The 25,902-nt window shown below is 39.5% G+C and overlaps 2 protein-coding genes across 11 annotated transcripts in view; one reads left to right on the top strand and one right to left on the bottom strand.

Annotated features, from left to right (window-relative positions):
- Window positions 1-187: 187 nt before the first annotated feature.
- prlra (prolactin receptor a) lies at window positions 188-7,745 on the bottom strand. Its single transcript, XM_077623402.1, has 9 exons — window positions 7,579-7,745; window positions 3,978-4,060; window positions 3,534-3,666; window positions 3,264-3,433; window positions 2,990-3,156; window positions 2,259-2,400; window positions 2,091-2,187; window positions 1,905-1,974; window positions 188-1,577 (listed from the first exon to the last, which is right to left on the bottom strand). The coding sequence occupies exons 2-9, from the start codon at window positions 4,051-4,053 to the stop codon at window positions 822-824; spliced, it is 1,611 nt and encodes a 536-aa protein (XP_077479528.1). The 5' UTR covers window positions 4,054-4,060; window positions 7,579-7,745; the 3' UTR covers window positions 188-821.
- Window positions 7,746-9,878: 2,133 nt separating this feature from the next.
- Window positions 9,879-25,902, top strand: part of nedd4l (NEDD4 like E3 ubiquitin protein ligase) — a 28,122-nt gene continuing 12,098 nt past the window's right edge. For 3 of the 10 annotated variants that reach the window (XM_077623183.1, XM_077623178.1, XM_077623175.1), the window contains exons 1-14: window positions 9,879-10,203; window positions 12,223-12,296; window positions 12,522-12,603; window positions 14,294-14,332; window positions 14,655-14,708; window positions 20,643-20,681; window positions 21,166-21,216; window positions 22,290-22,351; window positions 22,486-22,588; window positions 23,037-23,191; window positions 23,278-23,416; window positions 23,657-23,845; window positions 24,114-24,191; window positions 25,411-25,470. In XM_077623183.1, the coding sequence (XP_077479309.1) occupies window positions 10,159-10,203; window positions 12,223-12,296; window positions 12,522-12,603; window positions 14,294-14,332; window positions 14,655-14,708; window positions 20,643-20,681; window positions 21,166-21,216; window positions 22,290-22,351; window positions 22,486-22,588; window positions 23,037-23,191; window positions 23,278-23,416; window positions 23,657-23,845; window positions 24,114-24,191; window positions 25,411-25,470 (1,170 nt within the window). In that variant the 5' untranslated portion in view covers window positions 9,879-10,158. Of the gene's footprint in view, window positions 10,204-12,222; window positions 12,297-12,521; window positions 12,604-14,293; window positions 14,333-14,654; window positions 14,709-15,811; window positions 18,352-20,512; window positions 20,549-20,642; window positions 20,682-21,165; window positions 21,217-22,289; window positions 22,352-22,485; window positions 22,589-23,036; window positions 23,192-23,277; window positions 23,417-23,656; window positions 23,846-24,113; window positions 24,192-25,410; window positions 25,471-25,902 lie in introns of those variants that run through there. The other 7 variants (XM_077623179.1, XM_077623176.1, XM_077623185.1 and 4 more) reach the window with 5 other exon arrangements.

The following is a 25,902-nucleotide window of genomic DNA, read 5'->3' as shown; positions in this document are numbered from 1 at the left end:
CTTGTTTATTTGATTTTTGTGTTTGCAAGAAAAATCTGATGTATTTAGCAGCAGGGCAGCTCTTAAAAAAGCATCATGATCTGAAGAAAATGTAACTTTCTGGACCTACACTTTAATATTAGAGTCTAATTTTATGTGAGGTGGGAGATGGGATGCGTGGAAGGATGGACTTCAGAAAAAAAGGTGGTTCTGGTTTTTTAAGATGTGTTTAATTTCAAGAAATATACAAAACAAATACAGTATTTGGCTGCTAGCTTTGTATTACTAGCCATTTAGAAAAAGCCAAGCCATTGCAATTTATGGGATGAACAAAATAGGCTACAACAAACTGTGAAGAAATAAATAGAACAAAATGAAAATAACAGAAAGAAGGCATATTTTTTACCTGACACTTGCACTTTTCAAGTTAAATATGATTAACTCATTCCCTGCCACCAACAAGAATACTGTACACATTTTTGTGGGTTGAAAAAATATGTCAATGAATACCATTCTTATTTTGTTAAAAAAACCGATGTGAACTTAGTTGAGTTTTTGCGTATTCATAGTATTTCCTCTCACAGTTTTGATTTCTGTGCAAAAATTCAACGTTGCTTGACATCTTTTTTTTGTGAAACGGTTTTATACATTAAGAAAGTCTTGTAAAGTAATGACAATACTGCACAATTTAGTCTAGTTTTCAAGCACATGGAAAAGTGAGTTCAGAACATTCAAAAAATTCTTCCACCTTAAGTCAGCTGGGATAGGCTCCAGCACCCCCTACGGCCCTTGTGAGGAAAATGAATGAATTAGTTGAAATGACCTCCCCAAAAAAAGGGCACTCAGTAGGATGTCATTGGCAAAATAGCGGCCGTGTCTACATAGCCGCTCATCGGCAAGGCGTCTTGCATACAGATGGTGATCTTCTGGTTCGCACTGCCAAAGCTCGACCTGGTCTCGCACTCGTCGGTCCACGCCTCCGACACTCTCTGGAGCAGAAGCAGAGTATCGTCGCTGCCCACCCGCTTCACTCGGCTGTAGTCCCGCTCCTGAAAGGGAGCCGTCCGAGGTACGCCCAGGTCATCTTCCGCCTCCGTCCGCGTGCCGACGTATTCGACCGACCAGCGAGCCGGCGACTCTTTGGGCCCAGGTGCTGCGATATTGACGTCGCTGCGGGATTTGACGTATTTGGACGCCTTAGAGGGTGCCAGAAGACCGGAGAGGCAGCGACGAGGTCGTTCCAGGCCGGTAAATACAGGAGGCCACGTCCCACTGACGCCGTCGACTCGGACTTCACCCCAGTCTTTCCGTTGGGTATCGTCGCCCTGGTGCTCTTGAGGTTGGCCGCACTTCTCCATCAGTAGGGTCCGACTGTCGCAGCTTCCGCGACCTGAGTCGTTGTCAGACGTTGAGTTCTCTAACTTGAAGCCGTCGTGGCCGCGTTGGCTTTTGCTCTCTCCCAACATGGCCTCTCGCTCATCCGTGACGTACACCTCCAAATACTCTTCCACCAGCAATACCTCGCTATTGGGCGATGATGACATCCGGGAAAAGTCAGATACCACCCAGGCGCTGAACATATCCTCAGACTTGCCTTTCTGCACGGGAAGAACCAATGAACAACATATTTTTGGACTATAAGTCGCAGCAGCCAAAGAATACACAATGAAAAGGAAAAAATAATATTTAAATCACACTGCAGTATATGTTGGTAGGGCATTTTTTGGGAGTATTTTTATCAGAAACCCAGAACAAAGATACATTAAAGTAACAATGGTAGAATGGAGCCGAATAGGCTAAATAGGTGTCTGTCAACATAATAGTTTTTGCCACCATTTGATCCATGTATCTCGGTATAATTTATTGTTTTGACCCGAGGAGGATTGCAACAAATTAGAATTAGATAAAATAAAGTGGGACGTTACCTTGAGAAGCTGCTGATCAAATCCCTTTATTTTAGGACCAGGGATGGGTGGGAGGAGGAAGTGTTTCAAGCTTTTCAGATGAAAAAAAAGACAGATACAATTACTACAAGGTATCCCAAACCGCACTTTCCTGACACCTTCATATTTGTCATTTTAATCAAAACAATATTCTTTCCTTTTTTTTACCTGTGACAAGTCATTTGCAGAAACAAAGTGATGCCGAAGAAGAAAAAGGCACAAACGACTGCAATGACGATCCACGCCGACTTTTCTTGATGGAAATCTAGATGTAGAATATAAGCAATGTCACACAAATCTGCTAGCACACTCAATGCATGGTTGCGATTATCTTACATTCAGGAAAACGGATGTAGGAGGCAGTACTCCAATCGCTCCAAAAGCCATGATCGGGCTTGCAGCGCACCTGTACAAGGTACAAGCCACCAGAACGCAAACTGAAAATGTTGAATATCTTCTGCTGGCCAGCCACGTGAGTCTGAAAAAGCACAATAGGCACCGCCGTTGTATTTATTAGTCTTTCAGAACCACTAATGACACTCTAGGCAATTTTCAAGGGCTCGAGCTGGGTTGATAAACCTTGGAATTCTGTTTTCAGCAGTTTCCAAATGAATCATTTGGATTAGTTTTAACAGTGTCTTTTGGAGTCCACACAGACGAACAGACAAACATAACTCATGACAGGAAACAGTACTCCCACACGGATTTACAATAACACAGGGTTTAAGTACACAGACAGGGGTTGAGGACAATCACAAACACCTGTCAAAAGAGACACAGCAGGTGAAACTCATACAATCACACAGGCAGGACACACAAACAAAACACACCCATCCACCAAAAAAAAAAAACATTCAAACTATACATCCCACATTTGCGCTATTCCACTTAGCCTAGGTAGGTAAAGATAACAGATAACAGTGTATATAGGTAAAGTGAGGATTATATACAGTGTCCTAATGTGAGGGAGCAGCTGGCACCCAAGATCAGGTTTCAAACAACGGCCGCTATATTGACGATTCCTCGTTGACATGGATGAAGCCGACAATAATATTGCCCGTACGCACCTCCCAGTCCTTTTCGCCATCCACCTGGATGCGAAGCTCATAGATGAGCGTAATCCAGCCGGAGCGAGTGTCGGCTTTGTGGGGGGGCTCCCACGCTACCCGTAGGAAAGGCCAGGCTTTGTCCTCCATGATGGTCAGTGACAGGTTCTCAGGGGGATTGGGTTGGACTGCATAGGAAAAACAATAAGTCAAGTAAGATGCATTTATACATATAAGTCAATCACAAGAATCGGGATACATTGACATTGCCTGTCCCAAAAAAAGGAAAAATGACCAATGTAGGCCACATCAATATCCGCTGGGTCTGAGAAGGTACTTCCCAGTCGGTTGGTGGCCACCACAGTGATGTTGTAGTTGACCCAGACCGAAGTGTTATTTTTGTTGAAGAAGCAGGAGTTCTCCCCTGCCGTGTAGTAGTCGGGGCACTCGTACACAATGTCAGAGCTAAAGGCACGAGAAACTAACGTTACTTTTGGCCGAGCCCTTCCCTAAAAATAAACCTAGATATTATATGAATAGTAAGCACAATCAGGGAATTATTGACCTTTCTTTGCGGTAGTACAGTGCATATGTGGTGGGTTGTCCTCCGTCGGAGCCAGGCTGCCACCAGCAGGTAAAGGTCTCTTTCTCAGGTGAGCGGCAGCTGGTCAGTGTGGGCTTCCCTGGTCGACTGTGACCTTTGAGGCAGATGGGAAGGAAACTTTAGATCGGATGGATACCAATTGCCCCCATGTTCAAAAGTCAAGCCAACACCTATGACACAGTCATCCACCAATTATGATATATATATCTATATATATATATAAGACAAACCCTAACATGGTGGTCATTCAACTCATTGGCTGCCATTGACGGTGCTAGATGCTAAATTGAATGTCATTTTCTAATAATTTTGGTTGGATTTGGATATTTAAATTGAACATTTTGTTCTGACTGCATGTTCTGTGGGTAGGTGTTACAGGGACAATGTTTTTTTTTGACATTGTACCTTTAGCACGTAGTGTGATGACCAAAAACAGCAACCAGGTCAACTCCAAAGCATTCCTCATCGCGGCACCACACATTTCAGTGCTGGAGGGACAGAAAACATCAACAGACATTTACAAATGACTGTTTGTTATGGAAATTCCTTATTCTCTCTCAGTGCAAGTGTAAAAAAAAGGTCATTATTTTATTAGAATAAAGTTGGAGTTTTATTTGGGTAAGGTGGGAGCAACATTTTACAAGAATACTAATATTGTGATGAAAAGGTAGTCATATTAAACAAAGATGATTTCTCCAGCAAAAATTGCCATGTATTTGTAAATCTAATCGTAATTCCTTTGAAGCTATTATTTTTTGAAAGACAACATCAATGCTACAATCTATTACTGGAAATTTTTAGGGGTTCTAAATATTGTAAGAACCCCTATAATTTTAGCGACTTTGCAATTGTATTGGTTTTTTTAAGGTATAGATGGAAACATTAATGCACTTGGTGAAAATGTAATATTTGGCCAACAACAGCAGTGCTTTTCAATCACTCAAATTACGAGGACCAGGCCACTTTGTTCTGCAATTACTGTTCATTCGGGTTGCAATAAGAAATACACTGATGTTGTTATGTTCTGTCCAAGCTAGGAAACAGTAGAGTAGATCTATCATTTTTATTTATTAGAGCTACAGATTTAAAGCTCAGTATTGCACAGGTCATTTGAGAAGTGTGTTCTAAAATAAAACGAAGGGAGGGTGGATTTTCAATATTTTTCTGTGCACCTTTATATTTACAGAAGAACGAAACGAGATTGGTCAAGTCATTTTGTCTTCATGCAGCATTTTCTAGAAATACAGCATTGTACGAGGGATTTAATGGTCTATCTATAAGTTGAATAAATTTGTCTGTGTCTAAACTGTATTAAATTTTCTAAATATATACGATACCTAGTGGACAAAAGAGAAAGAGAGCTTTGTTGCCATCTTGTGGAAGTATCAAAAAGACTAAGCACCTATGTTGAAATGAGTTGAGGCGCTTCACTTTGCCAAATATAGTATTTTATCGCTATACTGTTGCATTTCTAGGCAATTATTGATTTTTAATGTTGCCTAAAATTAATCTATGCCTTTCTTTGTACCAATACAACAAAGGTCTGGATGCAGTGTCATCATCCCATATAACCAAAGAAGATTAACTAAAGAATTCATCGACTGTATTTTCCTCTTCATGGTGTTTGCACTATGGATTAAACAGGAAAATAAATACAATCCTCCCCATTTCTGTCTACTACCACCAGCTGGCACATGTGGCGCAAGCGATTGCATAATCCAGCAGCAGATAGCTTTTTTTTTGCATTGGTAGTAAAGGACGCGACCCTTCTCATCTCTGAACCTGCCAAAGACGGCTGACCCCGAAAACTATTTCACTGACGGGGAGAGTACATCTGGCGACATGGCGCCATGAAAAGCGGTTCGCAATCCCCAATGCTAACATCGTAGTCCCGTGCTGTCATACCTATTGAATTCCACCATATCAGAACAGTGTTTTCTTAAATGCCCATCCTGATGGTGCTTCAATAACGTCACCATGATCTTCTAATTGGCATTAAGGTCACGCCACTGGATTAGCCTCCTGCTGTATATAGCCGGGTTTATATAATCAGAGGGCACGTTCTAAATAAGCTGCTAAGAAGACAGGAAAGCGCCATGAAACTGCGTTAACGGCGAATCCCTTCAATGACGTACAGGGACGTGTTGCGGCCTGTTTAATTTAACATTCAGAACTGAATGCCCTTGTTTTTTTTTTAATTCAGTGTCTATCACCCGAATTTACCTCATTATAATTGTCAATTTAGATTCATAACTTAGTTTTAGCTTTAATTGTAGCACTTCTACCTTGTCAGATTGTGCTAAATTATCAGCACATCTTGTAGAAGATGGACTTTTCACATTTTTCAACTAAGAATTTCTCATACAATAAAAAAGAAGAAATAAGAGCTGAGAGAGGGAGTGATGACAACTTGGAAATGTACTGAAGTAGGGTTGCCCTTAAAAGCCATTATTATGGTGATTTAGCGTCTCTATACATATTGTATCATTGCCATTTTTTTCTCTTGCCTTTACAGTGCAAAGGTCAAACCTTTTTGCTTTGATATTTTATTTTACCTATATTGGAACAGGTTCATACGCCCTAAGACTGTGCTTGCACTGTAAATAGATGCCGGCATCAACAATCTACCAAGGTTGGGGTTAATGCAGCTCCCATTTGTTGTAAAAGCACAAACTGGAAATTGGTGCTAGTGAATGAGTGAAATCCATTTTTTTTAAATGTCACTGATTATCAATGTGCAATCACAATTATGGTTTAAATCCTTATATTCGCTTCTTATTTGTGGGTGACTGACCAACGGAAGCGAATGAATGTTTTATTCTGCAAATTACAACCTAGTTTTCTTAGCTTTGCTCGTGTGCTTAGAATATCTATTGTGTGTTTACGTTTTACTTCACATCAAAGGTTCCTAAGGGCTTTCATCAGGCTATGCATACATCTAGTGCTGAAAATGATTCCCACAGCCTGCTTCTGTTACCATCCATCTTCACTTTAAGAATGGTACTCTCCGGTATTGAGCAGTGCATTGTTTTGCCTAAAGACCAGATAATTACCTTTCTCATTTCTCATCATCTAAGAGGTGCTTTTTTGGCAAATAAATTCATATTATTGGAGTTACAGAGTATTCTCCTTTGCTTTTTTATTTTTAAGGAAAATAATTCATTCATGACATAGTGGAATGAGGCTGTAAAATGACAAAATGTGGTCAAATGTGGTATACATTTACAGATGCTTTGTTTAGAGTGCTGTTGTTTAGGACTTTATTCAGAGGTGACAAAACAGCGTCCAAGGTTTCTGACGTTATAATCCTGTATTGACTTGATCGGCTTGTTACTATAATGGCCAACACCTATTTCACCCTTAACCAGCTTGAACCAGGCTCAAGCAAACACCATTGGACAGGTCGACCGTGCCGGCGGAAATCCTACTTAGGGATCTTAGGCTTTTAAGCACATAATACAATGACAAATCACCTTTTACAAAAGAAAAATACTGCTCATATTCGAACACTATCACACTGATTTAATGTTTTGGTTGTTTAGCAATAGAAGAGTGAATTTACTCTATACAACATCAAGATATGACTTCCTTGGTAAATGTTGTCATCTTCCAACAGGTTGCCACACTTGTATCAATAGATGTTTACCTTAAAACTGTCCTATTTTAATTTTTAAATGTAATTTAGTAAAGTCTAAAAAAAATACAAAATATTCATCATTTATTGAATTTAGCACAATATTTTGAGAAATTATTGACAATCTGTTATATTATACAAATGAGTATTTCTTGCCAGGTATATAGATAAACCTATTAAGTATATAAATATTATAATAATAATAATTATCAAGTGTTTCAAAAGCTTTACTATCATTTCACAATACTGTATTTCAGTATATACATTGAGCTCGGGCATTGATCCTTCTAGCCACGGACAAGTCCACTCTTATGTTGGTAGAAAGAATATGTACATAAAATATGAATATTTCTAAATTAGAAATAAACTCACCCGTCTGTCAGCTTTTCAAGTTGTCCGTGCAGGGCAGCGCTGGCTCCCCACACAAGAGTGGATGGTCCAAGTGATTTGGAGTTGAGGTGAGACAGACATTACTGGCTGAGCCGCCTGGCTGTTTCAGCCTCAGTAAGAGGAAGCATCGAAACAGCTCTCCGCCTCCAAGCAAGGGAGGGGAGTATGAGCCGCTGTATCGGACGGCCCTTTCATGGCCAAAAAGGCCGAGGTGAACAATCCCCTTTGTAACTGGGATATTCCACATTTACTGAATGAAAGCAAGGTCAAAACTAATGGATTGCAAGTCTTTTTTTCCCCTACTGTTACATTAGGGATGTAACTGTAATCACGATATTGTGGATTCACCATTTTAAAAGTCCATCAATTCAAATATGGTCTTGTGTAATATATAAGAATGAGGTTCTCTTGCTTGAATTTAAGTTTCATTCAGGCTAAATAAGTACTTAGCAGGTATGCAAATATAAACATTGGATGTAAACAACAGGTATTTACTTACACATGCCATGAAACTTCTTGCAGTAGTGGTTCCAAGATGTCATTAAAATAGTATCAGAAAATTAATGCCATGATGATTTTGAACCGTTAGATTCATTATTATTAACTCATTAATAGGGATAGATGTCTAAATCATTTTCAACAGGCAAGAATGGCATTGATCTTTAATTCCCATCAATAACAGCTAATGAGTTAAGTATAAAAATCAAATAAGCACTTTTTTTGCCCCTATAGGGAACAAATAGGATGTATTTCCTTTGGCATCTGTAAAGATGACATGATGCTGGGATTAACAAAAAAACCACACACACACCCACACACCACACACACCCACACACCCAGAAGAATTCTGAATTACAACCCACTCTGTAATTATACATAATTAGGAATAATTGACTAAGTCCTCTGAGTGAGCATCCTATTAGTGCATCTGTTTGTTAGAAAAAAAATGATTTTTATTTCTCCCTTGTTTACAAAATTTCATTCGAGATGTAATGAAAATCATAACAAAAAAATGAGGGAGCTTTTCACCAACTGAGCGAAAGCGAAAGATGGCTTTGTAACAATCTCTGCTTCAGCTGTGCTTAGAAGCAACAGTGTTATATAATAATGCCATCTGCTCTTCCCATCCAAAAGTAAACATCGGAGTCACACTGGATGCCACTGTATGATCCCATCGGTGCCCTAGTTGATGGTCAATAGTTTCCATTTCATTTCCTCTCTGTGGTTAACATGTTTTGTCAAGTGGGGGGTTAATTTGACTCTTATATCTGTGGATAAATATTATAAGACTAAGCTTGGTGTTGTATTCATTTTCTTTGAAGGAAAGGGATGTGATTGTCATACCATAGCTTAGTTGGTGTTTATTTATTTAATCTTGTGTATGATGTGTCAGTTTTTCACAAAATTAATACATTACATTCAAGGAGACATTGTCCTCTGGTGGTGCAATTTTGAAGAAAAAAACCGGCAAGAGAAATCCAAATGTCAGAATGGTTGATTTATTTAATTACACATGTATTCATATAGTATTTATTACTATATTTATTTAAGAATGCATTGTGTGAGAGACTTAAAAAGTGCACTGGGCTGCTTGAGGGCAACTTTGCATGTTTGTTGCCTTTATTCGGAGACATTTGTGAATCTGTGAAAAAAAATAGCAAGAAACATATAATTAACTTCCAAACCATGTTGGCTTTATTTTCTACCTGAAAACATGATTAATGTAAATCTTCAACTGCATCAGAGAAATTTTTTTGTCCCCCACTACTTTCTAAACTTTCTCATCACCTAATTATTTTTTTCAGTGCCATTGACGATTATAGACGTCAAAAATATCTGTCTCTTTTCATCCTGTTGTGAATTTAACTGAAATTGTCATTAGTAGACGTCTAATCCATTTGAACCAGATTAATGAATGTGCCAACCCACCTGGTTCAAATGGATTGGACGTTTTACGCCGTCAATGGCAGGAAAATAGTTAAATATTATTGTTGGACAAGTGTTTAAGCCCCACCCCCCGACCTGTCCATCTCGGGGACAGACTTCTCGCCATGTAATAAAATATAATATTTTCCTGTAATTGTCAATCATTAATCTGTGGTATTTAATATATATAATACGCAAGAGACAACTTGGAATACATATTTCAAAGCCACACTCCTCTTTACGTTTTGATAGGCGGGGTGACAGCGTCCGTGAGGGAAACAGAAGGGCGCGTTTGATTGGTCGGCACTACCAGCAATCACACCTATCCGATACCTGATTGGCCGAACCCCTTGAAAGTCAAGTGTCACAACGTTTCGAGTGGAGGGGGTGCCCAGTATTTGACAAAAGCTATCCTATCTCCAGTGAAACCTCATCAGACAGTGTAAACATAATCATTTTGTGGAATCGGAGTGAGATCTTGGAAGCTAAATCCAAAACTAACGGATTTAACCACGACGGCGCGACACAGGAAGCCCGGGGGTCCAAAAAGTGGGATTTAATTGTTCGAGGCTAGCTAGCTAACGCTGCCTCGCCTCCTCTTTTTCAAGCGGCGATTAGCGACCACAGTCGGGCTATATGGCTACGAATTACGAGCCGATCTACGGACTGTCGGAGGATGAGGTAAGCCCCGATCGTAGTGCCGATTGACGGCGAGACAACCGCACAGATGCTGCCGATGCTAACCATAGCTACTACACAGCCCTCACCCACATAGCTTTACCTTAGTACTAATGATCAGCCAGCTGTCTTGTTACCCCGACAACATTCCCCCCTCCCTGTGCAACACCATTCTTTTTATTTAGAGCAAAAATAAATAGATAAATAAATAAATAAATACACAATGCAAATAATTTAAATCACTCTTCCACTCGCCCACGTAGAGGAGACCTTGTTGTTTACATTGGGGTAGGCGAACCCCCATTTTGGTAAACACTGATGTAATACATGGCATATAGCCACATAATAAATGTATAACCATGATCGTATCAAAGCATTCAACAGGTCTGACTTTTTCTGACGAGTGTTTCACTTTATTTTGCCATCCATAATAATCAGGATCATTACAAAAACGCTGACGGACCCCAAGATGCGAACAAAATAGTATAAAGCATACAGCCGTCATTTTAGACATAACATCAGATCGCTCCTCTTGAAAATGAGACAAGCAGTGAGTCGACATTTAACGTCTGATTGTTATTTCTAGAGCTTTGGTTTTTGGGGCTTTTCTCGTGGACTTGCAGGTCGAGTCTCTAAATATGGCTAGTGGGTCCTGAACCTGAAGATCTTTTCATAAAGTCCTTAACTTGTTGGATTGGAGCTACTGAACCCCACCAGTTTAATATAAGGATCCACCGACCCCCACTTTAGTGTAAGATATAATTATTTTTTTCCAATGTAAGATATATAAATTCATCGCAGCACTAATTGGCAAAGCAATGTCAGGTCATCATCTGCATCCAGTGATGGTCAAGCGGGACATGTTATCGTGAATAGACTTGATGAGTCGATATGTCTTGACCTCTGCGGCAGACCCCTGAGACCGACTCACCGAACCCCTAGGGTTCGATCGAACCCAGGTTAAGAACCACTGTCCTAGAGGGAAGGTCTGAACTTTGAACCTTATAGCGCAATTCGATGACAGCACTTTGACGAGAGTTACTTCATTTAAAATCTGTATGACAAGATGTGTGCCTACAAATTCTTCTGATGTTGTTACTGACTGCTTGTTTTCTCACAGGAGTGAACACAAATTGAAAACTAGATTGCCAATTGGCTCTTAGATTTTATTTGCAGGGGAATCAAATTTGTCATGAAAGCATTGTTGTAAAGTCCCTGTTTTTTTGTTTGTTTCTCCTTCCTACAAGACCACTGAACAGCAGCTACGTTGTCCCCAATATGGGACTTATGATCATCATGATACGTGTGCTTCATCATCTATGAAATGTTATTCAAGACTACAAGCTCAGCATCGCCCTTTTTCTGTCAATCATTATAAGGACGTAGCAGGTTGTAGACGTGCCATTCATTCCGAAGTGTAGTGAACTCTAGACATGGTTTGGCTCACCTTCAGTCATATGCTGCGCCAAAAACCACAACGTGGCAAATTGTCACCTGACGCCGGAGGCTGTTAAATCCTTCTCTGTGGGTTCAGTAACGTGACACCGGTCCCAAGTAAATGCTCCATTGATTGTTGTCTATTAGGTTACAACTGTGTCAAGAGTATTTTTTTGGGGGGGGGGGGATTTGCAAACCTTTTATATATATAGATCAGTTTTTGGACCAGCAATGCGTAAGCATTCATTTGTCAGAGAACTGAAAATGTATTTTAATTTTAAAGGGGATAATTGTCTTGTGATGGCCAGGAGAAACGTGGTGCATCCCTCACTTTTGAAGAAATTGTTTAATATTATAATCATTCATTATATTATTATTTTTATAAAAATATTTGATTAAACTATTGATAATGATAAGCCTAAGAGTTTAACCTTTTTTTTTTTTTAAATTAACTACCTTTTACCCTGAAGAAAAATTAGGGTCACACAATGTAAAAGAACTCATAAAATCAATACTGATAGCATTTAATATCATTTGAAATGTTATTTCCCATTGGTTTGACTAAGAAGTCTTTTTCTTCCTCAGCATGAAACCAGAGTATTGCGGGTTAAGGTCATTGCGGGAATTGATCTCGCCAAGAAAGACATTATTGGAGCCAGGTGAGTTACGTTATTGACATTGAAAATCACAGATTTCATATTAGTTTGGGCAAATTCTGTTTATTCTTGTTATTTGAATTACTATCAAACCATATTTTATGACCGTTGTATGCAAAGGTTTAAAATGTTCACATGGACAAATAAAAAAATTGAACAAACACCAACCAGAACATACTTTTTGGTACAATATTCACCCATACAAATCTGCAATGTTTTCGTCCACAGCGACCCCTACGTCAAACTGTCCCTCTATGTCACAGATGAAACCAGAGAGCTTGCCCTGGTCCAAACAAAAACCATAAAAAAGGTAAGTAGCAAACTGGAGCTGACAATTTGCCATTTCTTTCTCCCTCTTTGCTTGGGTTTGCGTGATCTGTAATTTGCTTTGACCTCATCAGATTAGCCACACCCGGTCTAATCATGTCCTGCACAATTTCTGCCCAAACTACTTATGTTTGTGCCTGCTAATATAGCAGTTTCCTGCCCGAGTTGTTCAGGAAATGTGTTGCTCATGCCACTGCAGACACAGCTAAAGCGATTTACTTACTTTTTTAATAGACAGCAAATAGTCGGTTATCCATCTAAATAATTTGCAGGGATTTTTTTTCCTATCCGGATCTTCTGCTGTGAATTTAAATGAGTTTATAACTGTAATCAATTTGTACTAGTGCTGTCAATGGCAGCCAATGAGTTACATAGCCTTTTGCGTTGCGTCTAAATCATAATTATGTTGTCACTCCTCAATTTTATATACATTTGTTATCTGGAAAAGTCTTCTACTCTCAACCAAAACCTGTTTTTTTAAATTTTCTGCCTTCATAACAACGTTTTATTTTGGTGAGTCAAAATTTGAGTGCAATAATCACACATAATAAAGCAAGTTTTTGAAAGAGCTGTGCAGTAATTAGTTGTGAAATACTGATGACTGAAGTTGATGCTTTGTGTTCATATATTTGCGCTTTAAAAAAAAAATCAATGCACTTTCAATTTTTTTGTACTTGTACAATGACAATGAAGACTATCTATTCTATTTTTCCATTTGGTGTCTCACAATCATCACATTTGGATCAAAGGAAAAACAATGATGAGATGTATATATTCATTAATATGTATAGTCCCTTTATTAAATAAATCAAACTCATCTGTGCCATATGTTAGTCTGCTCTTACTGAGTATGTTATAAGATGGTAATTGACACACTAGCTGGAGTTTACTTTGAAACTAAATTCACAAAGAAATAACTACACAAGTTGTATATTCATATACAAGAGAGACTTCATTTTACAAAGTGGCCGATGGCAGTCAGGCAATTCCCCATGCAAGTACGCATATGCTGCCAGTGCCCATTCATGCCGTATAGGCTATGAATAGCTGACAACACACTATCTGGAGCAGAAAAAAAAGAATCTTCCTCGGTCGTTATGTCTTTAAGTGGGACACCTTTTCATGGCATCATTTTTTTTTTCCTGAGATAAAAGGTTTGCTTTTGGCAAAAAAATAAACTGTCCTGTTCATTTGTTTTCTTTGTCAAACTTGGCTTGTTTTCTCAGGGTTCGTTTTTTTTTTTTTACAGGTTGTGAGTAATATAACTGAGTGCTTTGCAGATGTGTCACGGACAATGATTATTTATAATCTGTTGGTGTGTAAAATGTTCTGTTTGGTGTGTAAGCAGCAGCCACAATGCCCTATTTTGTTGGCCTTTATAATTTTTCTATTTGTTCTTTTCTTGGTGATTTCGCCTATTACACCTCATGTAATTGACAGATTAGTCGATTATTCAAATATTTTTTTGTTAATGCCTTAATCATAACAATCTAAATTTACCTGTTGCTTGAGGGAAATGTTTTTTTTAAATCTAGTTTGTTTGTCATAAATTTGTAGCCTTTTAGATGAGAACGTCTATATGGCAATTTTTCATAAAACATAATAAAAACATGCACTGTGCGCTCTATTTATTTCATTGTTAGTCTAACCATTTGAATACTTGATTTTTCCAGACGCTTAATCCCAAATGGAACGAAGAATTTTATTTCAGGGTGAGTATCAATTTCTTCGAATATTTTACTTGTTATGTCATGTATCGGGTTTGATTTTTTTCTCTCCCCAGTTTAACCCCTTACGACAGCCTTTTTCTTATATACTGCAAAAAGACGTCCCTTTAAATTGTATTGTTCTGTGTAACACAAAGAGAGCAGTTATTAACTTTTTAGTATCACAACTTTGGTGCTGCTTTCATTGTACATAGGTTTTTTTTATACCTAGTGTTTTGTGTGCTTTGTCTGTGTGAAGGTGGAAGAAGATGCTGCATTCGTGTGTACATTTCTGCAGTTAACACCACTCCTTTTGTTTTTTATGCAGGTGTGTCCACAAAATCACAGGCTTCTCTTTGAGGTGTTTGATGAAAACAGATTGGTAGGTGTCTTCCCTCCTTACCCTTCCTTCATCACCTTCAAACTCCCATTTTGACAGCTTCTATTGTCAGTCCTATATTTGAATGCACCCACTAAAATTCTTAGGGCATAATGTTTTTCCCCATTTTCCATTTATGAATGTGTGTTTCCACTGTGCTAACTTGAGAATTTTTCAAGGACATGTTTTAGAATTAGAGCCTTTCAAAATGTAACGTCACGATCATGATGATAACTATTTTTTTCCTGCATGTTTGTTACATTGGTCACTTAGCCTTCTGGAATATATTTGTTTTTTTATGCATGTTTTTATATTATTTTGTATTACTCAACTCATTCTTCAAGGTTGCATATTTTTTCATAATGCCCAAGGACATTGTCAAATCAATAACACAAAAGAGAAATGTTGGTCTGATTGAATGCAAAGTTTATTTTAATGTGTAAAAAGTGGTCTGCCGTTACCATGCTGTTAGATATTATATCAAAACGTGATCCAATTAATTTATTGGCCGTCACTGAAAGGGGTGCATTAATCTAAATTCACAGCAATGACACTGAAAGAGTTGAAAATAACATGAGGCTTCTTAATTAATGATGAATCTACTACTTTACTCCTCTCTATTTTTCTGTAAATCCAAGAAATCCTGATCCAAGATATGACCAGACTAGGCTTTCTATGGAAAGACCTTTCTTAGTAGCAGGTGTAGGGTTGTTGCAATGGTTTCTTTGTAACTTAATCTCTTGGAAAGCCCCTTTTATGTTTGTTATAACAATTAGTGGATGCTGCACAGGAAAAAAAAAGTGAACTGATATGTTTACATAAAATCTTAAATCATAGGTGTATATAACACATGCATCTATTAGTACTGTGTTGCAAATGAAGACTGGAATTGGTGGCAAGTGGCCTTCCAAAAAAGGCACAGCTCAGATTTTCCCTAACGTAAGCGTTGTGAAGTAGTGGCAGTGGGGGGGACACATGAAAGAGAAGGCTCAAACCTGTTTGTCTCCTTATATGTCTGAGGAGGGCTTTTCCATATCTCGGTGCATGCAGGGACAAACTGTACAGCACTTTATATTCGCGCATCTTAGTGATTTATATTAAACCTCAAAGGAATCAGTCAGGTTTAGTTAGATGGCTTCGTTTTCCATTTATTTCTTCATGTTGCCAAGAGAAATCTACACTTGAACCCTGAACTGACACCTTTGTGATTTGATTTTTTGCATAACAGCTTCATCTTCTGAAAAAAATACATAAAGTTTTTGGGTTAATGCATCGAAGCACTAGATTGAATAGGTTAGTGTTCTATTTTTTTGTGAATTTTACTCTTATGTAATTTTCAAGCTTGGGTTGGTGCCATCGGACCACACATTGCATTTCTTTTCCACACAGTTCTTCTGAACATTTCCTGCTCACAATCAGATATTGACAGTGCCAAACACAGTGTGCAGTGTCGTTCTATAATTGACAGGCTCTTCTTCTGTTTCCGTGGCTCCGTCAGTATTTCCCATATCCTGAAGATATGAAGTTAACTCATCGCAACATGATTTCTTTTTGCTATTTTCTCACTGAAATGGTCTTGCTTTTCTTCTGTTTGTGACATTTTAGGTAATTTAGCCTTTCCGGAGAACCTCACCAAGTTCATTTTTATCATGGGCATCCTAAATTGGCAATTTTCTTTTGCAGATAGTGTAGTTCCTGTTGCTGCTTATCAGTCTCATGCTTATGTGTGCACGCCTGTTTTTAGCATTGTGGACTAAAATAGTATCAAAGATGTCCTGTAACTTCAGAAGCGTTCAGATGTAAACAGAGAAGCCTAGAAAATCTATCTCGCCACATAGGTTTAACTTCGATCTGTTAGTTTTGCTTCTTGCGCTCCTGCTGCTTTTCCAACTATTTTGAGTCATAACTTGCCTACGCATCTCCAAAACGCATACACACACAGAAAGATCACCGGCTTGAAATTTTATGGTGTTTTCTTGTTATAGTTATCATTTTAATGGCACTCGCTGGGTGAAAAAGAAAGATTACTGTATGATCAGGTTAGGGTGTCATTTCTGGAGTAACCCTCTACCCCGCTGGCACTTGGGGGTAGCATTGAATCATAGTGGCACATGTTGAAAGGGGTCATTTTGTTGTCACGTGAGCGACAGGCAACCCCGCTGTCACCCTGGAAACCAGAAACGCCGGCCGCCCTTATCCAATCATGTCAGGAATGCTGGCTGTCACTAAGCTCAGGCTATTTCTGCTGTCCGTCGACAGTGCCGAGTAGTGCCGAGAACCAGGAGAACACAGACCAATATTTTGTCTGTATTTTTATTTTTCGTCACTCTTAGCGGTCCTGTGGTTTGCGCCCCAAGTTTTGGTGGTGTGATGTTCTTCTTTTTCCTCTATGGCGTTTACTTGTGGAAGGAAAGTTGAGGAAAGGGACTCGAGGTGGGTGGGACCTAATGGGAGCGGGGCTACAGTGGAAGGAAGAAAAAACGAGGAACAGTCATCTGGCCAGTTAGAAGAACGACATATGGGACTACCGCGCAACCCTTTGTAGGGAAGGGAGGCTTTTGAACGGGACTAAAAAATGGCACGTCTGCGTTTATATTTTGGCTCCAACCGTAGCAACACTGCCCCGGACATACTAGAAGGAGATACAGAAGATAATGATGTAGCAACAGCCCTTCACTCTCAACCATCCGCAGGACCGAGTCCATCTCGGGAGGCAGCACAGCAGCCAATTCCTCCAGTTACGTCTGGGCCGCGTGCGGACGCACTGCTTAAGCGCAGTTCCTCTATGTTCATACCGCAGCTAACAGCCTATGCCGAGCCGCGGCCTACAAAAAGCTCCTCCATGCACATCTCTCTTCAGCGCTCTGACGTAGCAAGTAATGGGGATTCCTGTAGCCTTCCTGATGATGTCTTGCCACCCCATTATACTCCTCCGGGACCTGTGCCAACGTACGCCGAAGTTTCGGGTCAATCTGATGTTCCGCGACAACCACCTCCTCCTTACTGCGGCCCGGAGTCTCCCAACCAACAAATATTTGTGACTGACCCACGTTTTCCAAAGCGTAGGGTTTTCAGCATCGGTTCCAACGGTCATAACGTGTACAGCAGAAACCCTGCAGGTATCAGCGTCAGTGGCATTCATATCCGGAGGAACTCAACCGACGGTTCTGACGTACAGCATCTTAGAATTTTGCCTTATGGTAGTTCTGCTTGGACTGTTCAGCAGCAGTCTCCTGCTTCTAGTAGCAGTGGAGCACAGCGACTTGTCTTCCAGCTCCAACAGAATCAGAACCGAGATTTGAACCATAGCTGGCAGCAACCAGATTCATCGCAAGAGGAGCACAACAATGTTGGATTTGTTCGATCCACCAGTGGCCGTATATTCCGTTATCCAAGAATTAAATTGGAACGAGGTTCATCTCCACTTGTGCAAGAGAATGAACCAGAAAATGTAACAGATAGCCAGGCAATTGGTTCAGACAGTCAACCAAATGTGGATCATCGGAGGATGGATCCAAGATCTAATGGTTGTACTTTTAAAGTCAGTGGGGACCCCCCTCCAAGGCAGCCCCATCTCAAGATTTACTTCACACCTGGCGGAGGTGGAGATCAAGAAGTGATTGATGCAGCAACGAATACTCCCAAGGTAAATGCTATTGAAGAAATTCGGTTGGGTGACGTTTTTTTCTTTTGACGTTTGTGCAAAAGAAATGCATTTTAGGATTTTAATCTTAATGTATCTTTACACATTTACTTTTTTCTTTCACAAACATTTTAGTATGCTAATTGCATTTAGGTAAGTGTAATTTGATCTATCTTTAGCCTACCTCAAGTGTTACATCAGGCATGAGCTGTCTTCTATTAGTTTCTGTAAGTATGTTCCTGGATTTTAGTATCTGTTTTAATGGCATTACGTTTCTGCATAATGGTAAAATGGCATCTGTTCAGTTATGTTTTTTTCATTTATAATTGTAGCTTTGCGATTTCTCAACTTTTAAATCCTAATATTTAGTGTTGTGAGTATTAAATATTGCCAATCTGCTCCCATACCACCTGAAAGATCCTAATGTGTAATGTTTATCTATGTCACATCTGCTACATTTAGGGTGAGATTATTCCTCACAGAAAACAGCCTTTCTTTAATTGTCCCTCACACTTAAATATAATTGGGTGAAAAGGGCAGTTTTTTGTGGGACTAGAAGTGATTCCAATTATTTTTGCAGGTAGAAAAAAATATCCTAGACACTAGTGGACACCTTTATTTTCCTGGCAGTGCTATCAACAATTACTACTGTCTGGAAATATTCAGAGTGACTAGCTCAAGAAAGCATACACTTGTATTTGGTGTCATCTGTAAAATTTGTAGTGTTGCTCTGGTAGAATAATTAGATTTTTCCCATGAAATATTAACTTAATAGGAGCATTTTCTTCACAGTTTCTTTTTAACAGATAATACAGGCGTAGCAAAGGGGGTGCACAAATGCTGTTAGGATTTCTGGCAAAGGTTGATATGACTGTCCCAAACAATTCATATGCTGGCTGCCTCTAGGCCCTCATCCCTCATGCTGTTTGTTGGCCATTGGCGACACCCCCAACCCCGAGTGTAACCTGGCCCATGGAGGCAGCTGCATGGCTCAACTGTGACCCTTTGATGACGCTGCAATTATAGACCACAGCATACACATACCCACAGCTTAAAATCCCCTGCATTAAAGGACAAAGAAAACAGCCCGATTTCCCCACGGCATGGTTGCGCTGGCTGTTTATTGCCGTAGCAAAACTCACAGTTTAATGCCTTACTTTGTAAACGAGCTAGAGGATGACGAGGTCAAGGGTAAATCCAGGGTTTCGTCAATACTGAGTGTCAGTTATGTTAGTTAATTAGGTGCTTTTCAAAACAAGTTTTCACTGCATTCTGATGACAGCATTAACACGTGCCAGACAATTCCGAGTTAATATGGGATTCATGATTCACCATTTTGGGAGTTTGTCAGCGACTTAGAAGGTTTTCCACTTGGTGTATGAAATGAGAGCAGATATCGTTACACTGTCTGTCTTCTACACTGTTTCACTGTTGTCATCTAGTGTTTGGGTATCAATAGGTGTGTATTCAGCTGTCTGTAGGCGTATTGAGGTTTCTGAAGGTGTGTTTAGTTGTTTGTTGCTTTCACTGACATAACGGCACAATAGAAAATTACAAGCAAATGTCTGACTCACCTTTCACCATTGAATTCCACATCTGTCAAGAGTGAGTGTTGCCACAGTTGAGACAGATAAGGCTGGTTATGCCTGCCCCCCTATTTCTTCTCAACAATGTTCGGCATCACTTGTGAATTTCTTTATATACAAAATAATCCTGTACATTCCAATTTTCAATAGCCCCGCTGGCCATTTTACCGATGTTTGAGTTAAATATTGGAAAGAGTACTTTAATCCAACTCGGAAATGTTATGCAAATTACTATATCCCTGACGTCAATGCGTTTAAGCATTTATTTCAGCCTATAATTAGTTTTTTGTCCACATTGGCCAAAACGCGTCATTCTAGCGTTGTTAAAACCCAATGAAAGGAGACAGGTACCACTCAAATTGTTTTCAATGTCACCATTGAGCCTCCAAATACCAAAGTGCTTCCAATCATCATGTCATTAAACTGTAGTTTAAAGCTTGTGGTGTTTAGAAAGGCAGTCTAATAAATGAATACTTAGAAAGGATTTCCAATCATCTTGCAATGTGGTTGAAGGGTCCAAAATCCAGCTCACCGTTCTATGACATCTGCCATTTAAATGAGTTATTTCCAATACACAGGCCTCTTCCAAGAATGGGCTTTTCCACATCGGACAGGTAATCTTTGGCCCTCTTTAAGGGGGCGCAAATGTGGTGCAATGCAATCATTCGCCTTTGTTTCCTCGCTTTTTTCCCCTTCCCCTTTTTCTAGTCTGCGTTAATTACAGCAAAGGGATGGACACATTTTCAGGTTTCTTTTTATTTGACTCATAAACCTTCTTCTCCTGGTTTTATTCCTCATGTTGTCATATCTCCTCTGTCTGGCTAATGTGGCTTTTGTTTTGTTGTTGATTATTTCTCTGGGTAAGGGTTTTCTGATACCAAAGGTTTGACCTTTTGGCTAAACTTATACTGAGCGTCTGTCTTTGACAAATGATAGATTCTGTGCTCTTGGCAGAGTGCTGTCACATGATAAAATTTCAAACACAATTGCTGCTGTTTTGCATCAGTACTAGACGCTCATAAAATAAGGCCAGTGGTTATTTCTACATTTGACCTGAAATCAATACCTTTCTCTTGGACAAACTGTTGCTGGGTTTTTGAACTCCTTGGCGATACTGCCGTACCTCAACAATCACTGTGTATTTTTCCCTCTTTTCTCCTTGTTGGAAATTTTTGGGTCGCGCAGAAGTGACTTCTGCTGTGATTTTGATTTTGTTGTTGTTGTGTTCTAGACCAGAGATGATTTCTTGGGACAAGTGGATGTACCTCTTAGTCATTTGCCGGTGAGTTGACTTCATTCACATTTATCTTGATCTACATATTTGGTTCAATTCCAATGTTTATTATGTATGATCAGAATAAGACTTCGACCACACATGGTCAATCTATTGCATATGCGAGTATGACTGCATTTTAGATGGATTTGATTAACTCGGTCAGTTTAAGTCTGATGTTGACAAAATATGACAGTCCTTTAGCTTTAACATAAATGACATTTTATAAATCTGTCGTTTGTCATTCCTCTTAAAGAAGGCTAAGTATACTAGACAAAATATATACACCAATGTATCAAAACCCATGCCAAAAAAGACATTACGTCTTTTGGTTTTTTTCATTTGTGTAAATAACACACTAATCAGGTACAGGCGTTAAATCGCAGAGCAGCACATAGGCTTTGTGTGATACCATTGTGGTCCTTATCAACACTTCTGCTTTTGGTAAGCCAAAAGTGTCTCTGGTGTGATAGTGCATACAAAAAGTAGCTTGTTGTTGTTGCTCCAATAGCCGAGCAGACGATCCCTTTTTGGCAAGACAGGGAGACGTCTAGAATGTAAACAAAAAGGCAACTGTCCTTGATTGGGAACTGCAGAGAAATAACACTTTGGTGTAATTTACATATTCTCAGTGGGAAAATGCAGACTTTGGTGATATTATAACCGGTTCTAAAATCAAAGATGCAGTGGGTTTGAGGTAGTTGCAAAGAAAATATTTACAAAGTTTGGTGTCTTTGTATAATAATGCTTGTTATTGTCAGCTGATTTTCCAAGATTTCTTTTCCAAGATTTCTGTTACAATGAAGCTGGTTAAATTAATGAATGAACTATATTATATGTTACATGTTAGTAGATGAGTCATGTATGCATACATACTTATTCACTAGCTAGGTTTTTACTGTTGACTGAAAACAGTGTGGCAGACTGAGACTTTAAAAAAACGTATCTGTTTTTCCAATGGGTAACCGGAGAAGCGTTGCACAACCCAGTTCCAGCGTGACGCCCAGCGTCATGCAATCCAGAGGCGTGACTCGATTATGATGCCTGTCAAAATAAAATACCTCCTCTTAATTAATTTGCAGACTGAGGACCCAGCCATGGAGCGGCCCTACACATTTAAGGACTTCCTATTGCGACCTAGGAGGTTGGTACCACTTAGAGTAAACAACAAAGTGGATGTGATCCTATTAAAGCATATTAAAACGATGATGAATCACATTTTATAGAGCAAAATTTTAGTTACTTAGCACTTTATTTCTTCTCATTGTTATTTTCAAGCCATAAGTCCAGGGTGAAGGGTTATCTCCGCCTGAAAATGGCTTACCTGCCCAAACAAGGGGGACAAGAAGAAGAAGCTGGGGACATGAGGGAGGAGGTAGAGGTAAGATCAGCCATGCTCAGCCCCCCCGTGACATTACTTATCGTCTTGGGTAATTAATTGCATTAAAGATTCAGTTACAAAGAATCTAGTAAATCTAAACAAATAATTAGACAACTAATTTGTCTTCATCATCACTAGTCTGCCGATCCCTTATTCTAACCACTAAGCATCAACATAAACAATTACTTTTTTAAAATTTAATACACATGAATAAATGTATTATACAACAAACTGTCAGTAAACAGTCTCCCTAGCATATTGGAGTGCTTTATTGAATTATTTTTGTTTCCCTGAACTCTTGACAGTTTTTAAGCTTTTAACTTCAGCAGCATTGGCTTTTCCAGAGGTCGTCAGCCATTTGAATGATTATCAATTCAATTCATCATTAATTTAAACCATGCAGTGAAGTGCATTCAAAAAATAGTATGCATATTCCCTTTGACTTCAGGGGTGGGAGGAATCCGCAGATTCAGGGTCGCAGCGACCGCAGCAGCTTCTTCCACCATTGCCCCCTGGCTGGGAAGAAAAGGTGGACAACCTAGGACGAACCTACTACGTCAACCACAACAACCGATCCACACAGTGGAAACGGCCCTCCAACATGTATGCTTCTGCTACCTCTTATTTTGTGCCGTGCTTAACCTACATCTGCATGATTTCTTAAAAGTAACTGCAATTTTTATTTTAAGGGATGTGATTTCGGAAACAGAAAGCGACAATCGGCAACGTCAGATACACCAGGAGGCGCATCGGGTCTTCCGTTCGAGACGCCACATCAGCGAGGACCTGGAAAATGAGCACATGGAGCCACGTGATGTTATTGACAACGTGAGGAAGACTTTAAGCATTCAAACACCAAAAAAGAATATTTTAATGATAGCATTAATGACAATAGCAGGCATAAATATTGAGTCAGTAATTGCACAAAACCTGAGTTTGTTACATCAGTGAATCTCTTTTATCTTACCCAGGTATCAGTGTTGTGCAAATTTTATTTTGGATATTTAACTCTGAACGACACTTGAAGCTTAAGATTTTCAGTAGACATTCGGTTTCTTCTCTTTTCAGTCCTGGGAGCTGATCACAGAGGAAGACCCTAATGACGCCCTCGCCCAGTCCCAACCTGGCACGTCCTCCATGCTGACCCCACAGCCCCCACCGACTCCCGTCTCACAAGAGTTCTCCGATGATTTGAGCTTGAGGCTGTCGTTTACCCCTGACACCAACGGCGAAGTTCCCGGGCCTAGCTCAGTTCTGGTGAGAAATGGACAATTTTTTTTAGGTGTCACCTTTAAAATGAAATGTCACTGGGAACAAAAAAATGGGTTAGGTGTTTTGAGTGCATAAAAAAACAACATAAAAACCCCTTGCGATTTAAAAGCAATATTATCACGCTAAAATGCCCTTCTATTGCAGATTTTAACCTATATGGAAAACCGACACAGGGTTTTACTATAGTTGTAAAATCCAAAACTGTTTCATTATTTGTGAAAATGGTTTAAAATACTTTTTTTCCTCTTAACAGACTCAGTTGTCCAACCGACTGCGCTCTTCCAGTATGACTGATGGTGTTAGCGATCAGGCCCAGCCTCCTCCTCTTGCGGTAAATATTTCCCAATGCTCATATTTCCATCCGTCCCGTGCCTATCTTGTGCTACTTTCTCCCTTCCTCTTGAGTTAGGTACTTTCAAACATTTGTTCCTTGAGCCTTCTTTTAGGCTTCTCCTTCACATCTCTATTGTCGGTGCTGTGGGTGCACAACATATTCACCCCCAACCCCCACCCCCTCCACCATTCCAGACCGCTGTTGTTACTAACTCTTCACATCTTCTTCGGGTTGTGACTATTCTTTTCATTTTTATTGCTTCACTAAGATTATAGCATTGCTTCCTTCCTCTCCTTATAGCTGATTTGAAAGGAAACACTTACTCTTCAGCACTATGACCATTCCAGTTAGAAAAGCCTTACATGTCATGAATCATTACCTCCATGCCAAACTGTCACATGACTCTCGAGGCTTGTCGCACACGCGAGTCACACAGCTGTTGAACAAAGGAATACTACCACTGCTGATGTCAGCAATGATGACAAACCAGTGTCGAGCGGCGGTATCAGGCAGGCATTTGCTATCCTCAGCCAGTAACCAATGGTTTAATGTCCCTGCAGCCATATTGAGGTTTTATAGTCACATTTGTAATTGGGTTTTGCAAGAGACATTCATCCCTGAAAGTATTTACTGGTGCGCATATTTATAACACTGCTGTGAAACCTCTGTGTTTACTTGCTGAACTGCTAGATTTTTTTTGGATGAATTTGGTTCAGAAAAATAGCAATGTTGTTGCAGAGTGCATCAAGTCAACACCAACACCATAGTTTTGATATATAACCTACTTATGTGCCAGCGTCATTAGTGTCCCAGAAGGTCACCCATTATTTTGTGTGTCCATCTTGGTCTTCCGGCGAGTTCTCAGTAGTTTACCTTAATTTTTTTGCCATGTCCCCGATATTAGTCCATGATAATTCATCTGATCTTCATTTTAAAATCCAATTCCCCATAAAAAAAATCCAATTCACCTGTAATTTTGTTTAAAACTTGGGTCCTTTTCCTTGCATAATCCCACTCTACCAATCACAACTGCACTACCTTCATGCCACCCCACAATCAATATTCTAGAATCCCTCTATTGATTTTGAGACAATCACTTTCACCACACTTTTGTCCTTTCAGTGTCTCTTCACTATACTACACTACCCCTTCTGAAATAATGCCCCTGGCCCCCGTATTAATGCCCCCTCCTGACAGTACTGTTGTCTGCCACCAGCAGCGTTCCCATTCCAGAAGAACCAGGGCTCAAACAGTCTCAGGTGGTGAGGATAGCACGGTAATGTCTCAGTTCATATGAAATACAAACCCTTTTCTCCTCTTGTTTAGCACACAATAACATCCCCTCTAGTTGACTATAGCTTTGTCACCCCTTTGAAAACAAGCTTTTTTCCCCAGAACATACTCTTAAAATTATATAAAAGATACATGCACAAATATGTACTAAAAATTACAGGAATAGGAGGCCTTCAGTGGTAATTGTGAAAGTGTTTCAATATTAGTGGCTTTGTTGCCTGCATCTTTATTTGTGGACCTTATTTATGTAGGGATTTTCTTAGATTTTCTAGTTTACAATTTATCATGCAGTTGTCATCTTTTTAATTGTTATGATTACTTGAAACCATCTAGTGCCTCCTACTTTTAATGTATGGAATGCATATGAGGAAGACAACAATCAGTAAAACAGCACATTAGTAAGATTAGGGGTGGG

Source organism: Stigmatopora argus, chromosome 16 (assembly GCF_051989625.1).
Source record: "Stigmatopora argus isolate UIUO_Sarg chromosome 16, RoL_Sarg_1.0, whole genome shotgun sequence".
Taxonomy (NCBI): domain Eukaryota; kingdom Metazoa; phylum Chordata; class Actinopteri; order Syngnathiformes; family Syngnathidae; genus Stigmatopora; species Stigmatopora argus.
This window is presented reverse-complemented; position numbering and strand designations above follow the sequence as displayed.

Bases quoted from the DNA above. Each gene is read 5' to 3' on its own strand.
- prlra (XM_077623402.1), bottom strand. From the start codon at position 4,053: ATGTGTGGTGCCGCGATGAGGAATGCTTTGGAGTTGACCTGGTTGCTG. The intron at 3,667-3,977 runs GTACAATGTCAA...TCTGCCTCAAAG, and splicing joins CATCACACTACGTGCTAAAG to GTCACAGTCGACCAGGGAAG. The intron at 1,975-2,090 runs GTAAAAAAAAGG...TCATCTGAAAAG, and splicing joins CTGCAAATGACTTGTCACAG to CTTGAAACACTTCCTCCTCC.